Genomic DNA, 18,377 nt, shown 5'->3' with positions numbered 1-18,377 from the left:
TGGGACACGGAAGATAAACGGAGGACTCCAGCAAACTGCCCAAAGAAGAAAGTTGCCATAAAAGAGGACAAGAGGGAGGGAAGCGCAGAACCCTGCTCCCCTCCCCCGCCCACAGAGGCGGCACTCTCCGACCGGCAGAGACGAGGGAAACAACAAACCAAAACGCCCAACAAGAAAAACGGATGCAGCAAGCGGGACTGTGAGTGGAAAGGAACTACTTCAGCCACCACACCCCGCGAACGGGAGCTGAGGCGAACCCTGCAGGATCCGCCGCGGAGGTGAGCTCCACACGCCATTAAAGAGAGCCCCGCCCACCAGGAGGAGACCAGCACCAGCACACAGCCCCGGCTGCCCGGTAAGCTTGCGCGAAAGCTGCGCTCGGATTGCAGCTGCCCAGGTCCCCGCGCCTGCGACCTAGGCTTGCGGGGAGACGGCGGAGGCCCTCCCTGAGTGAGCAGGAACAAGGTGCCCAGGCAGGGGAGCGGGATTCAAAAGGCGCCATTCCCGCGCCACTGATCTGGGCTACAGCCCGCGTCCTGGAACTGAGGGCTTTGGAACTGAGACCCGGGCGGAGTCCCTCCCTGAGTGAGCAGGAACAAGGCGCCCAGGCAGGGGAGCGGGATTCAAAAGGCGCCATTCCCGCGCCACTGATCTGGGCTACAGCCCGCGTCCTGGAACTGAGGGCTTTGGAACTGAGACCCGGGGCACGAAATTAGGGGCGTGGGTTCCCCACGACGGTGGGGCACAAGGCAGACACAGCACCCCAAAGCCGTTGAGGTGTACCCTACCATCCTCGCTCTGCTCCCTGTCCCACGGGGTGGAAAATCAGCTCCCCAAGGGCTCTAGGAGAGATCTCTGGTGCCACCTAGCGACTTGACCCCAGCACAGGCTACTGAAGGAGCTAGTGGCCAGCTGGGGAGTTAGCCCACACCGGGCCCCTTCTGAACAAGTAGTCTGAGCCCACAGGGAGAGCGAGCACCCACAGCCGGGGCAGACCAGGCGCGCAGAAGAGTGTGCCTGAGACCAGAAGCGCAGGGAGTGTGTCCCACATCACCATTTTAGAACAGGGACATTTCTTCAGTAAAGACTACCTGCAGAAGGCTTCCTCAGGAGCCAGAGGTGAGCGGGGGAAGTTCGCCCACGCCAGACCCCCTCTGGCCTGCAGTCCAAGCCCAGAGGGGAGCAGGAACCCACCGCCGGGGCAGACCAGGCGCACAGGGGAGTGTGTCCCCACATCGGCATTTTAGAACAGGGACCTTTCTCCAGTAAAGGCTGCTTGAAACTGAGAGATGACTCCTGGAAGAACCAGAGGGGAACAGAGAAGCCCACCCAAGATGCCGGCAAGTCCCAACAACACAGTGTCCCAACGCATACGGCAAATTAGAAAACAGACAGTAGGGAGGAGAAGAACCACACGCAACCTAGCAACTCTCCAGAGAAAAAGCACACCAAAAAAAAAAGAAAGCCAGCCCCCAGATTGCAACGACAATAACTTGGAAGAATTTCTGAGCCTTCCAGAAAGAGAATTTAAAATTGCCGTGATTAAAAAACTGACAGAAGTCATAAAGGAAAACAATGATAAGGGAAAAATAATCAATGATCAGAAGAATGCAATTGAGTCCCTAGAGAGGGAAAACAATGGTCAGAAGAAAGAAATTGAGTCCCTAAAGAGGGAAGTAAAAGAAATGCAGGAGATCAAAGAATTAATGGAAGAACTAAAGAATTCTGGGAAAAGCAATGAAAGCAGAATAGATGAAATGGAAGAACGAATAAGTAATCTTGAAGACACAGAAATAAAAAGAACCAAAACAGAAAAGGAAAGAGAAGTACGAAGGAAAAAGAACGAAGAAAGACTTCGGGAACTATCTGACTCCATGAGGAAAGGAAATATAAGAGTTATAGGAATACCAGAAGGAGAGGAGAGAGATGTAGGAACAGAGAAAATATTCAAAGAGATAATTGAAGAGAACTTCCCAAATGTGAAGAAGGAGCTGAAAATTGATATACAAGAAGCAAGAAGAACACCAAACTTCCACGACGAAAGGAAAAATACAGCAAGACACATAATAGTAAAGCTCCCAAGAATCCAGGACAAGGAAAAAATAATGAAGCTGGCAAGAGGGAAGAAACAGATAACATTCAAAGGAAAACCAATCAGGCTGACATCAGACTTCTCCGAAGAAACACTACGGGCAAGGAGAGAGTGGAGGGACATAGTCAACAGACTCCAAGAAAACAGATGCCAACCAAGAATACTCTATCCCGCAAAGCTCTCCTTCCTCTTTGAAGAAAGAATATGGACCTTCCCAGACAAACAGAAACTCCGGAATTTCATTGCAACTAAACCCCCACTCCAAAAAATACTACAAGGAGTCCTAAAGCCAGAACCTCAGAGCGACGAATAACAATGAAAGAAGGCCAAAAAAAAAAAAAGTTATTAAAAGAATAAATAAAATCAAAGGAAAGACAAACACAATGGCAAATACAGATGTTAACATATCAATATTAACTCTAAATGTAAATGGACTAAACTCTTCAATAAAAAGACACAGAGTTGCAGCCTGGATTAAGAAACAAAACCCAACCTTTTGCTGTCTCCAGGAAACACATTTAGCTACAAAAGATAAAAATAGGCTCAAAGTTAAAGGATGGAAAACAATCCTACAAGCAAATGGACCAAAAAAGAAAGCAGGAACAGCTATACTTATATCAGATAAAACAGATTTCAAACTCAAAAAGATAAAAAGAGACCCCAATGGTCACTACATTATGATCAAGGGGACAATACTTCAAGAAGAAATAACACTCATTAACATATACTCACCAAACGAAGGAGCACCAAAATATATCAGACAACTGTTGTCCTCTCTGAAAACAGACATCAGAGAAAACACATACGTAGTGGGAGACTTCAACACACCACTATCAACAATGGATAGATCAACAAGACAAAAAATAAGTAAAGAAACCAAAGCTCTAAATAAAGACCTAGAGCAATTGGGCTTAACAGACATCTATAGAACACTAAACCCCAAAAAAACGGAGTACACATTTTTCTCAAGCGCACACGGATCATTCTCCAGGATCGATCACATACTGGGGCACAAGACAAACATCAACAGATACACCAAGATTGAAATCATATCAACCATCTTTTCTGACCATGAAGGCATCAAACTAGAAATAAACCATAAAAAGAAGGCAAGGAACTTTCCTACCTCATGGAGATTAAAAACCACACTACTGGAAGACCATTGGACTAATGAGGAGATCAAAGAAGAAATTAAAAAATTTTTTGAATTGAACGACAAGGAGGACACCAATATCCTAAATGTATGGGATGCAGCAAAAGCAGTAATAAGAGGAAAATATATAGCAATAGAAGCTCACATCAAGAAACAAGAAAGAACGCAAAGAAACAACCTAATCTCGAAGCTCAAAGATCTAGAAAAAGAACAACAAAAAGACCCCAAAACCAGTAGAAGAAAAGAAATAATAAAAACCAAAGCAGAAATAAATGAAATTGAAACTAAAAAAACAATCCAAAAGATCAATGAAACCAAGAGCTGGTTCTTTGAAAAAATCAATAAAATAGACAAACCCCTAGCCAGGCTCACAAAGGAAAAAAGGGAGAAAGCACAAATAAACAGGATCATCAATGAAAGAGGAGAAATCACAACGGACACAGCAGAAATCAAAAGAATAATCAGTAACTACTATGAACAGTTATATGGAAACAAGTTTAACAATCTAGAGGAGATGGACAAATTCCTACAACTCTACAATCACCCAAAGCTAGATAAAGAAGAAATAGAACACCTAAACAGACCAATTACAATTAGCGAAATTGAAATGGTAATCAAAAACCTCCCCAAAAACAAAAGCCCAGGACCTGATGGATTTACAAATGAATTCTACCAAACATTCAGAGAAGAATTAGTGCCTATCCTTCACAAACTCTTCCAAAAAATTGAGAAGGAAGGGACAATACCAAACACGTTCTATGAAGCCAACATTACACTAATACCAAAACCGAACAAGGACAACACAAAAAAGGAAAACTACAGGCCAATCTCCCTAATGAACACTGATGCAAAAATCCTCAATAAAATTTTAGCTATCAGAATCCAACAATGTATCCATAAGATAATTCACCACGACCAAGTTGGATTCATTCCAGGGGCACAAGGATGGTTTAACATCCGAAAATCAATCAACGTTATCCAACACATCAACAAAAAGAAATATAAAAACCATATGATAATATCAATAGATGCTGAGAAAGCTTTCGACAAAGTGCAACACCCATTCATGATAAAAGCCCTTGAAATTCTTGGGATACAAGGAACATACCTCAACATCATAAAGGCCATCTATGACAAGCCAACAGCCAGTATCATTCTCAATGGTGAAAAGCTGGAAGCAATTCCATTAAGATCTGGAACAAGACAAGGATGTCCACTCTCACCATTGCTTTTCAATATAATACTGGAAGTCCTAGCCAGGGCAATAAGACAAGAGAAAGACATCCAAGGAATCCAAATAGGAAAAGAAGAAGTCAAACTATCACTATTTGCAGACGATATGATATTATACATAGAGAACCCCAAAAACTCCACAGAAAAGCTAATTCAACTCATCAATCAGTTCAGTAAAGTGGCAGGATACAAAATCAACACGCAAAAGTCAGTAGCCTTCCTATACACAAACAATAAATCTGAAGAAGAAGAAATCAAAAAGACCATCCCTTTTGTTATTGAAACAAAAAAAATCAAATATTTGGGAATAAATCTAACAAAAGAGGTAAAGGACCTATACAAAGAAAACTATAAAACACTGTTAAAAGAAATAGAAGAAGACACAAAGAAATGGAGAGACATCCCCTGCTCATGGATTGGAAGAATAAACATTATTAAAATGGCCATCCTTCCAAAAGCAATATACAGATTCAATGCTATTCCAATCAAAATTTCAATGTCATTCTTCAAAGAAATAGAACAATTATTGATGAAATTCATATGGAATCACAAAAAACCCCGAATAGCCAAAGCTCTCCTGAAAAAAAAAGAAGGGAATGGAGGCATCAGACTCCCAGACTTCAAACTATACTACAAAGCCATAATCATCAAAACTGCATGGTATTGGAACAAGAACAGACATACAGACCAATGGAATCGAATAGAAAATCCAGAAATAAACCCACAGATTTATGGTCAACTAATCTTTGACAAAGGAGCAAAGACTATGCATTGGAGCAAAGAAAGTTTGTTCAATAAATGGTGCTGGGAAAACTGGGTCGCTACATGCAAAAGAATGAAGCTTGACCACCACCTCACACCATACACAAAAATCAACTCAAAGTGGATTAAAGAACTAGACATAAGACCTGAAACCATAAAATATATAGAAGGAAATATAGGCGAAACACTACGTGATTTGCACATCAAAGACATCTTTACAGACACATCACCCAAAGCAGTGATAGTGAAGGCAAAGATAAACAGATGGGACTATATCAAATTAAAGAGCTTTTGCACAGCAAAAGAGACAATAACAAAAACAAAGAGAAACCCCACCAACTGGGAGAACATTTTTGCACCCAACACTAATGATAAAGGACTGATCACAAAAATCTGCAAAGAGCTGATGAGACTCAACAACAACAAAGAAAATAATCCAGTCAAAAAATGGGCAGAAGAGCTTAAAAGAAACTTCTCTGAAGAGGAAATGCAAATGGCCAACAGGCATATGAAAAAATGTTCAACATCACTTGTCATCAGGGAAATGCAAATCAAAACTACCATGAGATACCATCTTACTCCAGTGAGAATGGCACATATTAAAAAAACTAGCAACAACAAATGTTGGCGAGGGTGTGGAGAAAAAGGAACTCTTCTGCACTGTTGGTGGGAGTGCAAACTGGTCCAACCACTGTGGAAAGCTGTGTGGAGATTTCTGGACCTACTAAACATAGAGCTTCCATATGACCCAGCAATTCCACTCCTAGGTATTTACCCAAAGGACACAGAAACATCAATTCCAAAGAACACCTGCACCCCTATGTTTATAGCAGCACTGTTTACAATAGCTAAGCTTTGGAAACAACCCAAATGCCCAAAAATAGATGACTGGATCAAGAAGATGTGGTACATATATACCATGGAATATTACTCAGCATTCAAAAAAGATAAACACATGCAATTTGCTGCAACATGGATGGCGCTGGAAGGGATCATGCTCAGCGAAATAAGCCAAAAAGAAAAAGAAAAATACCGGATGGTCTCACTCATAGCAGGAATCTAGAAAACTTAAATAAGGGACCAGGAAAATGAATAACTATAAGAAAGTGAAAATCAAAATCAACAAAAAACTATGAACCAGAGACACTTTTAGGGGGGCGGGGGCGGGAGGGGAGGGATTGGGGTCAGAATGGGGGCCTGCAATTGTATGGGGAATATAACAATAAAATTTATAAAAAAAAAAAAAAAAAAGAAGTAGATCTCACGATGTGGGGTCTAGTGAGTAGCACTCACATCTGGGAGGGAGTTAGCTTTGTAATGATATAAGCACTAGCTCATCTGTAGATCTGGAAGAACAGAATTTCACAAAAATATGAAGAAAAAGCAACAGTAGTTGAGGATAGAATAGATAGGCGCCCTCATTTTGCAGTTTGCTAGTTTTCTAACTTTGTGTTAATTCATTTAGCTTTATGGAATCCTAGTTATCTATAAAATGAAGATGGCAACAATTCTTACATCACACAGAACTGTTAACTATGATCAAGTGAAAGGATGACTATTTGTTAATAAACTGTAAAACTTCAAAAAAAAAAAAAAGTGCTAAATGGCCTCAAAAATGTTGACTATGAACAATGGATAGTGCATGCAGCAAAGCAAATGGCATGGTTCTGTAATTATCTGTCCCACTGAGAAAAGGGCAACTATTTATTTATTTTTAATTTTCCTTTTCAAGTTCTCCAGACTTATTTGTTTTCTGATGTGCACACTATCAGCATTCAGTTGAAAGAATAGAAATATCTCCTTTAGAATGCTTTCTTTTATCACCATTATTCCCTAAGAGTCAAATTCATGTGGAAATCCTAGAGCCTGGTGGTTTCATGACTTCTAAATCCCTGCCCTCCTAAAAGTTTTACTCTTAGGCATAAGTATCTTGTTTGTCAACACATGGATGGTGTACCTACTGTTGTTTAGTTTTTAAATTGTGAGCCATTTCCAATATGGGAATAACTAATTCGACCATTTCTTAACTTAATCAGCGGGTGCCATTTTTGATCAACATTTTTCAGCTATAGTAAACAAGATTGTGGTATTGGCACAAAAATTGAAAAAGCATAGAAAAAATTAGGAGTGTAACAGACTTATTATTTATGAACTAAAGACCCAGAGCTGATAATTAGACAATGAAATTTAAAAGACCAAGACGAGGCAGAGAAGTACACCAGCATGACTTGACTTAGCAATGAAGGAACGGTCAATGAAAAATGCAAGGTGAAGTTCAGGACTACCTTCCAAAAGACTTTTAAGTCTTGAAGGCTCTTGATCCACTTTAGCACTTCTTTAAAGTAAACAAAACAAAAATAAAAGCACCATTTCTTCCATATTCTCTAAGGCTTTTTCACTGGAACCAGGGATTACTTTCCTTCTCATTCCATATATTTAATCTTTAACTAATTGACCTCTTTGGTATTTTCCAGATCTGCTTGTAAATAACTTCAAAACCACATTTTCCCCACTTTAAAACTGCTATGCATCATTCTATCCAGTCTGGTGGCAAGTCCGACACACTGACTAGACTTCACATACTTGACCTTAATGTGAGATTTTTAGGATAGAGAGATCCAGTGCATTGCAATGTCAGTGGGAGCTTGAAACTCTGAGGTTACATGACTGTAGCAATCCTGTTGGAATCTCCTTGGGGTATGAAACTTCACCCACTCTTTAAATATTTAAGTGGTATTGTCATTTGCTTTTGTGGGAGGAGTATGATGCCCTGCTCCATTCTGAGTCTATGCTACATGACTTGCTCTGGCCAATTAAAATAACCAGAAGTAACTTATGCCAGTATCAAACAGAACCTTAAAGAGTCATTTACAGGAAAGAAAATGTCTTGCCTTTTATCTTCTACTTTGGAGATGGCATATCTTAGATAGTAGCTACTCCATCAGCTGACATTCTACAATGGAGAAGACACTTGGGCAGACATAGCCACTGTCTACCCACAGCTGATATCAAAAGTGAATAAGAGATCATTGTTTGCAAGCCATGATATAAAAGTCTTTGTTATTGTAGATGATCAATCAACATCTGACTAATCTAGTAGGTTTTCAGTGACTCTCATAGCAATGTCACATACATGAGTGAACTTTTAACCCAGTAGAAAGACTGGTCAAGTATTATGTCTCTCTGGACACAAACAATGGTGGAGAATGGAAACTGGAATCCAAGTCAGGTCAATGGGATTTAATATTGGAACTCCTGCTTGTACTATTTAAAATAGGCACTTGTTTTTACTCAAGAGGTTACTGACATGACACTTTGTAAGCCTAGAGGTTCTGGAAGCCACCATGAAGGGCAGTCTACTTGCATGAGAAACTAACAGAGTGGACTGCAGAGTCAAGACGTTGTGTGTGGGAAAATCCTGATGATACTGTGATTTAAAAGTCAGGCCTAAAGTCTCTCCTGGAGATTTTCACAACAATTAAGTATACTGAATACAATTTGTAATGGAAAAAAAATGCTGAATACCAAAAGAAAGAGTGTGTGTATGTAATAAAATTTGGCTGCATAAGGTACTGGCATCTTGTAACTACCAGAAGTATGGCTAATAAATCTTTTTCCTGAGTCCAACATTAGTTAAATCCAAATTTGGGGGATTATAAAAGCAATGAAACAAGGCAAAGACTTTGTATAGATGATATCAAATGCTGATGATTATGATCAATCTGCTTATTGAAGCTTTTTTCCTTTAATATTGAAAAATAACTGAATGTAGAAGATAAATAACAAGGAAAATAAAGCATGTGCATTTAGTTCTTGGGTAGATTTATGCTTAAACTTCTTCAGTTGCATAAAGATAAATAATTTAGAATGGAATATAACATAGAAACATTTTGTGCCCAAAAGTGACCAGTGTCAATGGTGAAGGACTGTGGGGCTTTGCTGGTGGTGTGATGTGGTGACATACATCTGAGGAGCTTAAATCACATACAGTATACAAACCAATGTTACCTAAAAAAAAAAAAAAAGAAAAGAAAAGGTGACCAGTAAATTCAGCCTATACTTAACACTAAAACCTGGCAATGAAGTATGATCAGTATTGAGGATTTGTTTTTACTAGTATATATTTGGCTCTAATAGTTATGTTAAATATGTTAAGTTCTTACAAATTTTCAAAAACTTTTTTTTTTAAACTTTTTTTTTTCTTTTTTTCTTCAGGTTTTTTTTTTTTTTAAGAGGCACATGTTTTTATTTATTTATTTGTTTGTTTATTTATTTATTTATACAAGCACTGGGTACAGTCAGAAGCGCGGGAGGGTGAGAGAATTCACCAGAGCCAGAGCGGGGAGCAGAGCAGGCAGAAGGACCGAAGTACACTGCTGAGGGGAGCAGCAGGCAGCAGGAGAGGTCTGCGCGCCATGTGGGACCCTCCTCCGGTGGCCGGGGAGCAGCCGGGGATCGAACCGGCGGTGCAGAGGCTGCGGGCAGCTTCGCAACCCAGCGCTCAACCGCTGCGCCACCGGGGAGGCCCTGAACTTTTTTTTTTTAAGATTTATTTATTTTATATAAGAGCTGGGGTATAGGCCAGAGGCGGGGGAGGGTGAGAGGATTCACCAGAGACAGAGAGAGGAGCAGAACAGGCAGACAACCGAAATACACTGCTGAGGGGAGCAGCAGGCATGACAGGAGAGGTCCGCCACGCCCTGTGGGAATCTCCTTGGCTGGCTGGGAATCGAACCCACTCTGCAGAGGGTGCAGACAGCTTCACAGCGCTGTGCTCAATTCGCTGTGCCACCCGGGAGGCCCTCAAAAACTTTTTTTTTAAACATTTCAAAACAAGCATCATAAGCACTATTGGTAAGTGACCTTAAGCTAATTGTGTAGGTGATTAGGCAAAACTGTATTTCATTTTTTTTTTTTTTTAATTTCTGTGTAGAAGAACTGGGGTGGAGGCTGGGGGGTGGGGGTGAGAGGATTAACAGAGACAGATTAGGGAGAAGAACAGACAGATTTACTGAAATACACTGCTGCAGGGAGCAACGGGCAAGATAGGAGAGGTCTGCTGTGCCATGTGGGTCAGCTCCCTGGCCGGGAATTGAACTCAGGCCTTAGTGTGACAGTGCTAAGACTTAACCCCTAGGCCATCCAGGAGGCCCACAGTTATATATATCTTTAGGATATATGTTTGTATCTTTATCTATATGAACATCTATCTGCATATCTATGGCTTTTTTTAGTTAGGGTACATATCTGAGAGGAGATGAGAAAATGTTAAAAATTTAAGTAACTTTCTGACTAAGTTGCCTTGATTTTCTCTTCTGATTCAGTTGATTCTGGCCTAAAAACTTTGATTTTATTCTCCAGTCATGCACATCCCCACAACTACAAACAATTTGGTCTCATTTAATGTAATAATCACAACCCACTTTGACTGAAATATCAAGATATTGTGGGGGAAGGTTTCTAGGTTTCTAAACTTCAGTAATCTCAATAATTACTTAAACTCTTCACTTTGCTGGGGAATGAAGTCATAATTAACCTATTAAATCACATCAGCTGTTCACTTTTTCCCTAAGCATAAAATTTAGAAGAAAAGATGAGAGAGACAGAGACAGAGACAGAGACAGACTGAGACTAGAGAATCTGTCTAAACATAAATGGCATTCCATTATAGAATCTTATTAAATATATTTAAATATTTTAATTTCTAGCATTCTGTTGTTCATAAAGAACTCTGCAGGGATTGAAGATGAATTTTTTATTCAGAGATTTTTGTCCCTTTTGAATTGCAATGAGCATTTCTCTTGAATTTCTGCTAGATATAATGAAACATATTTTAATATCAGCATCAAACTTGTCCCCTGGGAGACAACTGTCAAAAATCCATGGTATTGTTAGATCACTTTAATTACACTTTGCTCATTGCAAAGCAATATGTAAGAAACTGTTTGTTTAACTTTATTGATGCCGTAGTATTTTCCATACAGTTATAATATATACTATCCAAGTAAGATTGAGTGTTTCAATCAGGCTGGGGCTCAGTGCATGGAGAGATATACTAAGAGATGAATTTGAAAGGAACTGGGTTGTGACCAGAAGGCCTTATATAATGTTTTAACATCCAGGAACTAATATGATACCTAATACAATTAATTTAACTCTTATTAGTGCTTCATGACATGTAACACTTAACCTGTTATGCATTTATATACATTATTCCAATTAATCTTCCCAGTAGCTCTTTCAGGCAGTTGCTGTCATAATTATCATCCTGTAAATAGAGTCCCACGAGGTGTAATACGTCAAATTCACAGAATCAAGTAATCAGTACCTTAAATACTTTGTAAATGATAAAACTTTAATTTGTACTAAAACATTTTATTGTGTATGTTTACTAAAGACAGGGAGTCAGAAGAGCTAGTTTGTTTGCAATATAAAATTAGTGGTGGCAGTTATAAAAAATAAGGTAACTAGGTGAGGTGATGAATTTGCTAATTGACTGTGGCAATTGTTTTACAAGGTATATAAATATAATCACATTGTGTACCCTAAAAACATACAATTGTAATTTGTTAATTACACCTCAGTAAATCCAGAAAAAAAATAATAAAATTAGTTGTGTTAGTTATAGAGGTTGATAATGAAGAAGAAAGTTGAGTGTCTGGGATTTGAAGGACTAGATGGCCTAGTCTCACCTGAGCTCTGTTCTGGAGGGTTTTTGTTTCTAATAAGGAGTGAAGACTTGGGAAATTAGGAAGGAGTCCATGACTGGTGTAGGGGACCTCTCCCCCTCACATCACTGTGTCATCCAGGAATGGGAGTAATTCAATGAGGTATCTCCTATTCTTTTTTAAAAAATAATTAAAACAAAATTATTTTTTGTTTAAATGATATTTTTATTGAGATTAACAATGGTTTGCAACAGTGTATATGACTTAGGGATATAAGTTCACACCTCTTCAGATATATGTTACCATATCTTCTACCACCAAAGTGCCCATAATCCTCCCTGACAGTCCATTGGTGTCTCTTGGGCTAATGCAGATTTACCACTCTGCCTTTCAGAAGTCTACATTATCACCATATGTGAGGACACTTTCCGCTTACACTCTTTTAGACCCAATATTCCATCTGTCAGTTACCATGGTACCCTCCATCTCCAAAGTCATTTCAGAAACTCTTAGGTAACACACCCCAGAATCATTTTCAAAAGTTTTTCTTGTATCTACTGAGATGATCATGTGATTTTTGTCCATTATGTTATTAATATGGTATTTGTTCATTGAAATTTGGGTAGAAAATCAACCTTGGATTTCTGGGTTAAGTCCCACTTAGTCATAGTATATTATCATTTTTATGTAGTATTGAATTCAGTTTCTGATCATTAAAAATTTTTGTATATACATTCATAATAATGACTTTCTTTTGATGTATTTATTTAGCATTACTGAAAGTTAATACTAGTTCCATAAAATGAATTGGAAGTTTTCCCTACTCTATTTTCTGAAAGAATTTGTGAAGGATTATTTACTCTTTTAGATATTTGATAGAATTTACCAGTGAAACTTTGTGTTGTTCTTTGTAGGGAGATTTTAAATGACTAATTTTAAATGACAATTACTTACATGTTATTGTTCTTTTCCAATCATCTATTTCTTCTTGAGGCAGTTTTGTTAATTGTCTTTCTAGCAATTGGTTCATTTTAGCTAAGTTGTTGGTATAAAGTTGTTCCTGGTATTCCTTTATATCCATTTAATTTCTATAAAGTCGGTATGATATTCCTTTCTTTCATTCCAAATTTGGTAACTTAAGTCTTTTTATTCCCCTTGATCAGTTTAGTCTATTTTTTTCTTGATCAGCTTATATAAGAGAATTCCAGTTGATCTTTAAAAAAATAGTTTCTCTCTCCGCCGGACCCCGCCGCGCCGCCATCATGGACACCAGCCGCGTGCAGCCCATCAAACTGGCTAGGGTTACCAAAGTGCTGGGCAGGACCGGCTCGCAGGGCCAGTGCACGCAGGTGCGCGTGGAATTCATGGACGACACGAGTCGCTCCATCATCCGCAACGTGAAAGGCCCTGTTCGTGAGGGCGACGTGCTCACCCTTTTGGAGTCAGAGCGAGAAGCTAGGAGGCTGCGCTGAGCTTGGTGCTGGGTTCTGGATGATGTCTAGGTCCACCACCTGGCCTCCTGGGAAGAGACTGCCACTGTCAATAAATCATTTCTATTGTATGTAAAAAAAAAAATAGTTTCTAGTTTCATCCAATTTCTCTATTTTTTTTTCCTGTATTTTATTTCATATTTCCACCATGCTCTTTATTATTATCACTCACCTGCTTTTTTGGGATTTATTTTGCTTATGTTTTTCTAGTTTCTTAAGAGATTTGATACCTTTCTTCTCTTTTTTACATATGTATTTAACCCTATAAATCTTGCTCTTTGATGAGTCTTTTGCTTTGATGAGTTCCAGACTTGTGTTTGGTTATGATATATCTGTTAATGTATATGGATCTTTTCATTTACCCTGCTCATCTTTGTGCTGTACATCTTTGTACTGTAGATTAATGGTTTGAATTTTCAATCCCAGTATTTCAGTTTTCGAAAATGATTTTTAATTCTTTATTGAGATTCTTCATTCACTAAGTTATTGACATTATATTTTCTTTTAATTATTTAAATAAATTTCATTTAATTCAAACATATTAAATAGTTTCTCTGAAATCTTTTCTAAGTCAAACATCTGAGAACACTTAAAGAAAGTTCAGTTGGCTGATTAAATTTTTTTCTCAGTGCAGGTGACACATTCTTATATTTATGCATGTCTCATGTTCTTTTGCTGAAAATTAACATTTTAGATAACATATTGCAACACCTCTGGCTTCTTTTTTCCCTTTAGGGATTTTTTGTTTATTTAGTAACTGCCCTGAACAGAAACTGTGAAGTCTATCTTTTCCTGTAAGCTGTGGCTACTTTTTCTCTTGTTTTCATTTTAAAATTTGACTTCTTAGGTGTTTTCCTGTGTGTCTGTACATTTAGTGGCCTCAAAGGTTGGGCAGAGGCTGTGATAAACACTTTGAACACTTTCTACTCTGTGATGGTGGATTTATCAGGGCATGGGGGTTCAGGAGTACATTTTTTTTTTAATATATATAAGACTTTTGATAAGACTTTTGATAAGACTTTTATCATGTCTATGATAGAGCGACATCTCATAATGGCTGAAAATTGGTAGTCTAGCAAAGATGAAAGAAAAACAGATGAAAATAAGTTTGTCAATCCATAATTTTAAATAAGCTTCCAACAAAAAAAGGAGGGATTGGAATAGTTTCAAAATTGTGTCTTCAAAACAAGCAGCCAACAGATCATATGTACATCTTGTCTAACTTTTACCTTCTGCTGGGCTTTCTTGAATCTCTGTGTGTGCTGCTAGTTTAGCTAGATGGGTGTGTAGATATGGTCCAGTCTCTGCTGTATGAGCCCACAGCCTTTGATCAGCCTGAGTGATAACTTCTCAATTACCCTCTGGCTGCGTCACCTTTTAATTGCCTGCCTATATCCATTGCTTACCTCAAACAGGACTATAATCTCAGGCTAGTTGGAATACTTGCTCGGTCTTTTTGCTTACTATCAAGAGCACCCCTTTGAGAGACAATGTCCCAACTCAAGTGAACCCCCTCTAGTAGAAGAGGCAAGACTGGTTTTCATGGTCTGCTTTATCTGTTTCAATTAGGGCTTTGATAGAGTTAGGGGAGTGTGTGTATTGGGGTGGGGTGATGATGCCAATAGGGCATAAATGACACATTATAAGTTTATTGTCTTTGGTCAAATTCCAGAATGCTGAAATAGTTATTTTTGATGGTTCTGTCCAGCTTCCTAGTTGTCTTAAGGGAAGAGAAATTGTCAACCTCCCCTCTCTGCTCTGTTGGAAGCCCTATTCCTTGCACTAACCACAGAGTTCTTTTACTTTGAGGAAAGCGAGCTGCCTATTTGTACCCCTATATTAGTCACTATTTATGGGCTGCCTAGGAAGAAGGGTGTGGCCTCTTAGACAGTTCCACACACTATGGCTCCCATCAGCATGAGAAGGGCCTTCTCAGAAGAGAGTGATTTTTGAGCCACCAGCACTCAAGACAGCTGAGACATAGATGTAACAGAGAAAAGGACCTGGGTGGGCAAGCATCAGTGATGCTGTTAGAACATTCAGATACTTTTCTTGTGCTGCAGTTCTTACAATTGAAAAATGGATGTAATACCGCTTTAGTTTTTTGCTAAGCATAAATAGTACTTGTTGAGTACCCAGAATCACCCATATGAAAATAGCAATTGTTACCCATTTTTGGATATTGTAATTACATTTATTTTGGAGATTTCAGGGGTGAAAGGCAAAAGCATTGTGTGGGGAACTCTGTCATAGTGTCAGGAGTGGCACCAGAATTGTTATAGGACACCTTATAAGACCTGAGATGTAGGGTAGAATGGTGGGTTTTCCTTCCTCCCTCTTCCTCTATTCTTCTTTCCCTCCCTCCCTACTACTATCCCTCCCTCCCTCTTTTTTATTCTTTCTTCATGTCCCCCTTTTGCTTACTTTTATAAATCACAACCTCCAAATCAAAATCCTCTTCTCTCATAAGATAAATGTGAATTTTTTGGGAGCATTTTTATTTTATTTTATATATTTTTTACATCATTTTTCATTTTTGCATAATGTATGCATTTTCATCTTGGTTATAGTCCCCATACAATTCCCACCCCCCCTTGTTTTGATCCTACTCCCTCCTCCCCACCCCCTATAGTGTATCTCTGGTTTATAGTTGCTTGTTGGTTTTGATTTTTACTTTATTATAATTAGTCTTTTTCCTGGTCCCTTGAAATAACCCAAATGCCCTAAAATAGATGACTGGATCAAGAAGATGTGGCACATATACAAAATGGAATATTACCCAGCAATCAAAAAAAGATAAACTCATGCAATTTGCAGCAATATGGATAAATGTGAATTTTTAAGTGGCCAGTGTATGATAAGTGCCTGGCTTCTACTGGCAAGATCAAGTATAATTTTCTTTGTTCGTTTGTTTGTGATCATTTGTTTATTGGTGATTGTGCCCAAATCACTTAGCATTTGAGAAAATGGGAATAAATTTTGTGGAGGAGATAAAAAAAGGAAAATAAATGTGAGCATGTCTGCATATATATATTTATTTAGTGGTTCCTATTCATTATCAGGTCCAATTGCAGTCAGTACTTAAACCACATCTTTCATATCAGTCCAGTTATTCTCTTATTATATCAGTCTTCAATATAATGTGATGCCTTACCCTTCAAATTTTTCATAACATATAATTTTGTCAGTTTCAATGTATTTGATTGTTGCACAATGTCCCTCAGGGAGGAAGAGGGAGGTGAATGAGTGGGTTGTGGATTTCTCTACCTCAGCACCAACCAGATCCATGTCTTCATGTCATATGTTTTATATAATCAATTTATGCTTAAAGTCACATGTCATCAAATGGTAGCCAAAAAAATTAATGTGGACATCACTGAATTAGTTCATATCTGGCTTTGCTGGGCCTCTGGTAGCCTGGGACACAGCACGGCACCTTGGAGAGATGGGTGGACAGCCGTTTTCTATCCATGATTGGGCACAGAACATACATGACTGGGATTCTTAGAGAGTGGTGGACCCCTTGTTTCCAAGGCACAACCTGGAAGTAAACAGATTGCTGGTAGACTGGCTTGGTGCCACCTTTCTCATTGGTCTTCACTTTAAGTCAGTCTTCTGCTCAATTCAATCAGAAAATCTCAAGTGACTATATTTCAGTGTAAGCAGATCCTACCTGGGAAGGTTTCATGCTAACCAGGTACAAATACCTACCACACAGCTCCCCACAACATTGGACATTTCTACTGTCAGACACTGGCACAAGTCATTTTATCATATCTTTGCAGTAGCTTTTATTGCTCTGCCTTTAGTTTGAGAACAGGCCTACCTGTTCAAAGGGGCTGGGCAGGGGTGTCGTTCTTTATAATTCATTCAACAGGCATCATTGCTCCATTAGCTAAGCACTTAACCACCAGGGATGTTGAAATAAGAATATGCGGGGAGTGTTATAAGAATTGGGGATGTGTATGACCTAGGAACTGCAGTCTATCCTCCAGCATGTGTTTATTCTTCAGATACTGTTTAAATTTCACATTAGTCTGTCCGTTTCTTGTTCATACCAGGCAAGGAGGATAGTAATATATTTACCTAACCCATGTCAGTTCATATAAAGAATTCAGAGTCATGTGGTTTTACACTAGTAATTTACTTGAAAGCTCTTACTCTCCTCCCACTAAAATCCTTCTCTCAAATTTCCATTCAATTTATTCTTCAATTTCTACATCTCCTACTCCTGAGTGATACTAAGGCCTCTGGTACTGAGAGAACATTAAAATCAAGCAAATAACAGCCACCCATGCTTGTCTCCATCACTTAGCTAGTTAAATGACTATATATATTTTCATCTTTCACATCCCAGGATGTAATTAAATAAACATTTTAAATTGGCGGTTTTAAACGTTATAGAGCCAAAATATGAAACAGGTTCAGCTTTGTAGAGGGGGGAAAGGAAAATGAACAAATATCATGTTTACAAGTTTCCGAGACATGTCAGCAGGATGAAGTTGCTAATATGAGCAATTTTGGACTGAATAGTTTATATCTGTTTATAATAATTTGGCGTTGTCTCCTGTTAAAATGTCACATGGATAAAGGAGTAAATTCTAACAGCTGTGACAGGATTATCATTGCTAAGAAACCCGATACGGTGGGTTCATGTGTCAGAGAGATCTACTTCACTGTCTTTCATTCAGAATAATCCAAATAGTCTTCACACTCAGGAAGACTAACAATGAGACACAGAAAAAAGCCCATTATTTTGACAACTTATCCCCCAAATTTGTTATTAAATGAGACGGTTGGCACCAGGAGTCTCTAATATTTTTTTGAGGAAGTTTGTGGAAGGATTCACAAGGAGATCGCCATTTTTTTTTTTTAAACTCCAATGCAGTTATCACACAAGCTGGGTGTAATTAATGACCAACTTCAGCAGGAATACACTAACAATTGTGATATTTTAAAATGCAACTTAGAAAAGTAAT

At 38.7% G+C, this 18,377-nt stretch overlaps 1 protein-coding gene across 1 annotated transcript; it reads left to right on the top strand.

Annotated features, from left to right (window-relative positions):
• The first annotated feature begins 13,156 nt into the window (after nt 1-13,156).
• Nucleotides 13,157-13,517, top strand: LOC311186228 (small ribosomal subunit protein eS28). The gene has a single exon (XM_084257111.1). It carries the CDS (start codon nt 13,171-13,173, stop codon nt 13,378-13,380), a length of 210 nt encoding a protein of 69 aa, XP_084113237.1. The 5' UTR covers nt 13,157-13,170; the 3' UTR covers nt 13,381-13,517.
• Nucleotides 13,518-18,377: the final 4,860 nt, after the last annotated feature.

The sequence above is a fragment of the Talpa europaea genome, assembly GCF_964194135.1.
Source record: "Talpa europaea genome assembly, chromosome: 16".
Taxonomy (NCBI): Eukaryota; Metazoa; Chordata; class Mammalia; order Eulipotyphla; family Talpidae; genus Talpa; species Talpa europaea.
Note: the sequence above shows the minus strand (reverse complement) of the source record. Positions and strands in the feature narration are given on the sequence as shown.

Bases quoted from the DNA above. Each gene is read 5' to 3' on its own strand.
- LOC311186228 (XM_084257111.1), top strand. From the start codon at position 13,171: ATGGACACCAGCCGCGTGCAGCCCATCAAACTGGCTAGGGTTACCAAA.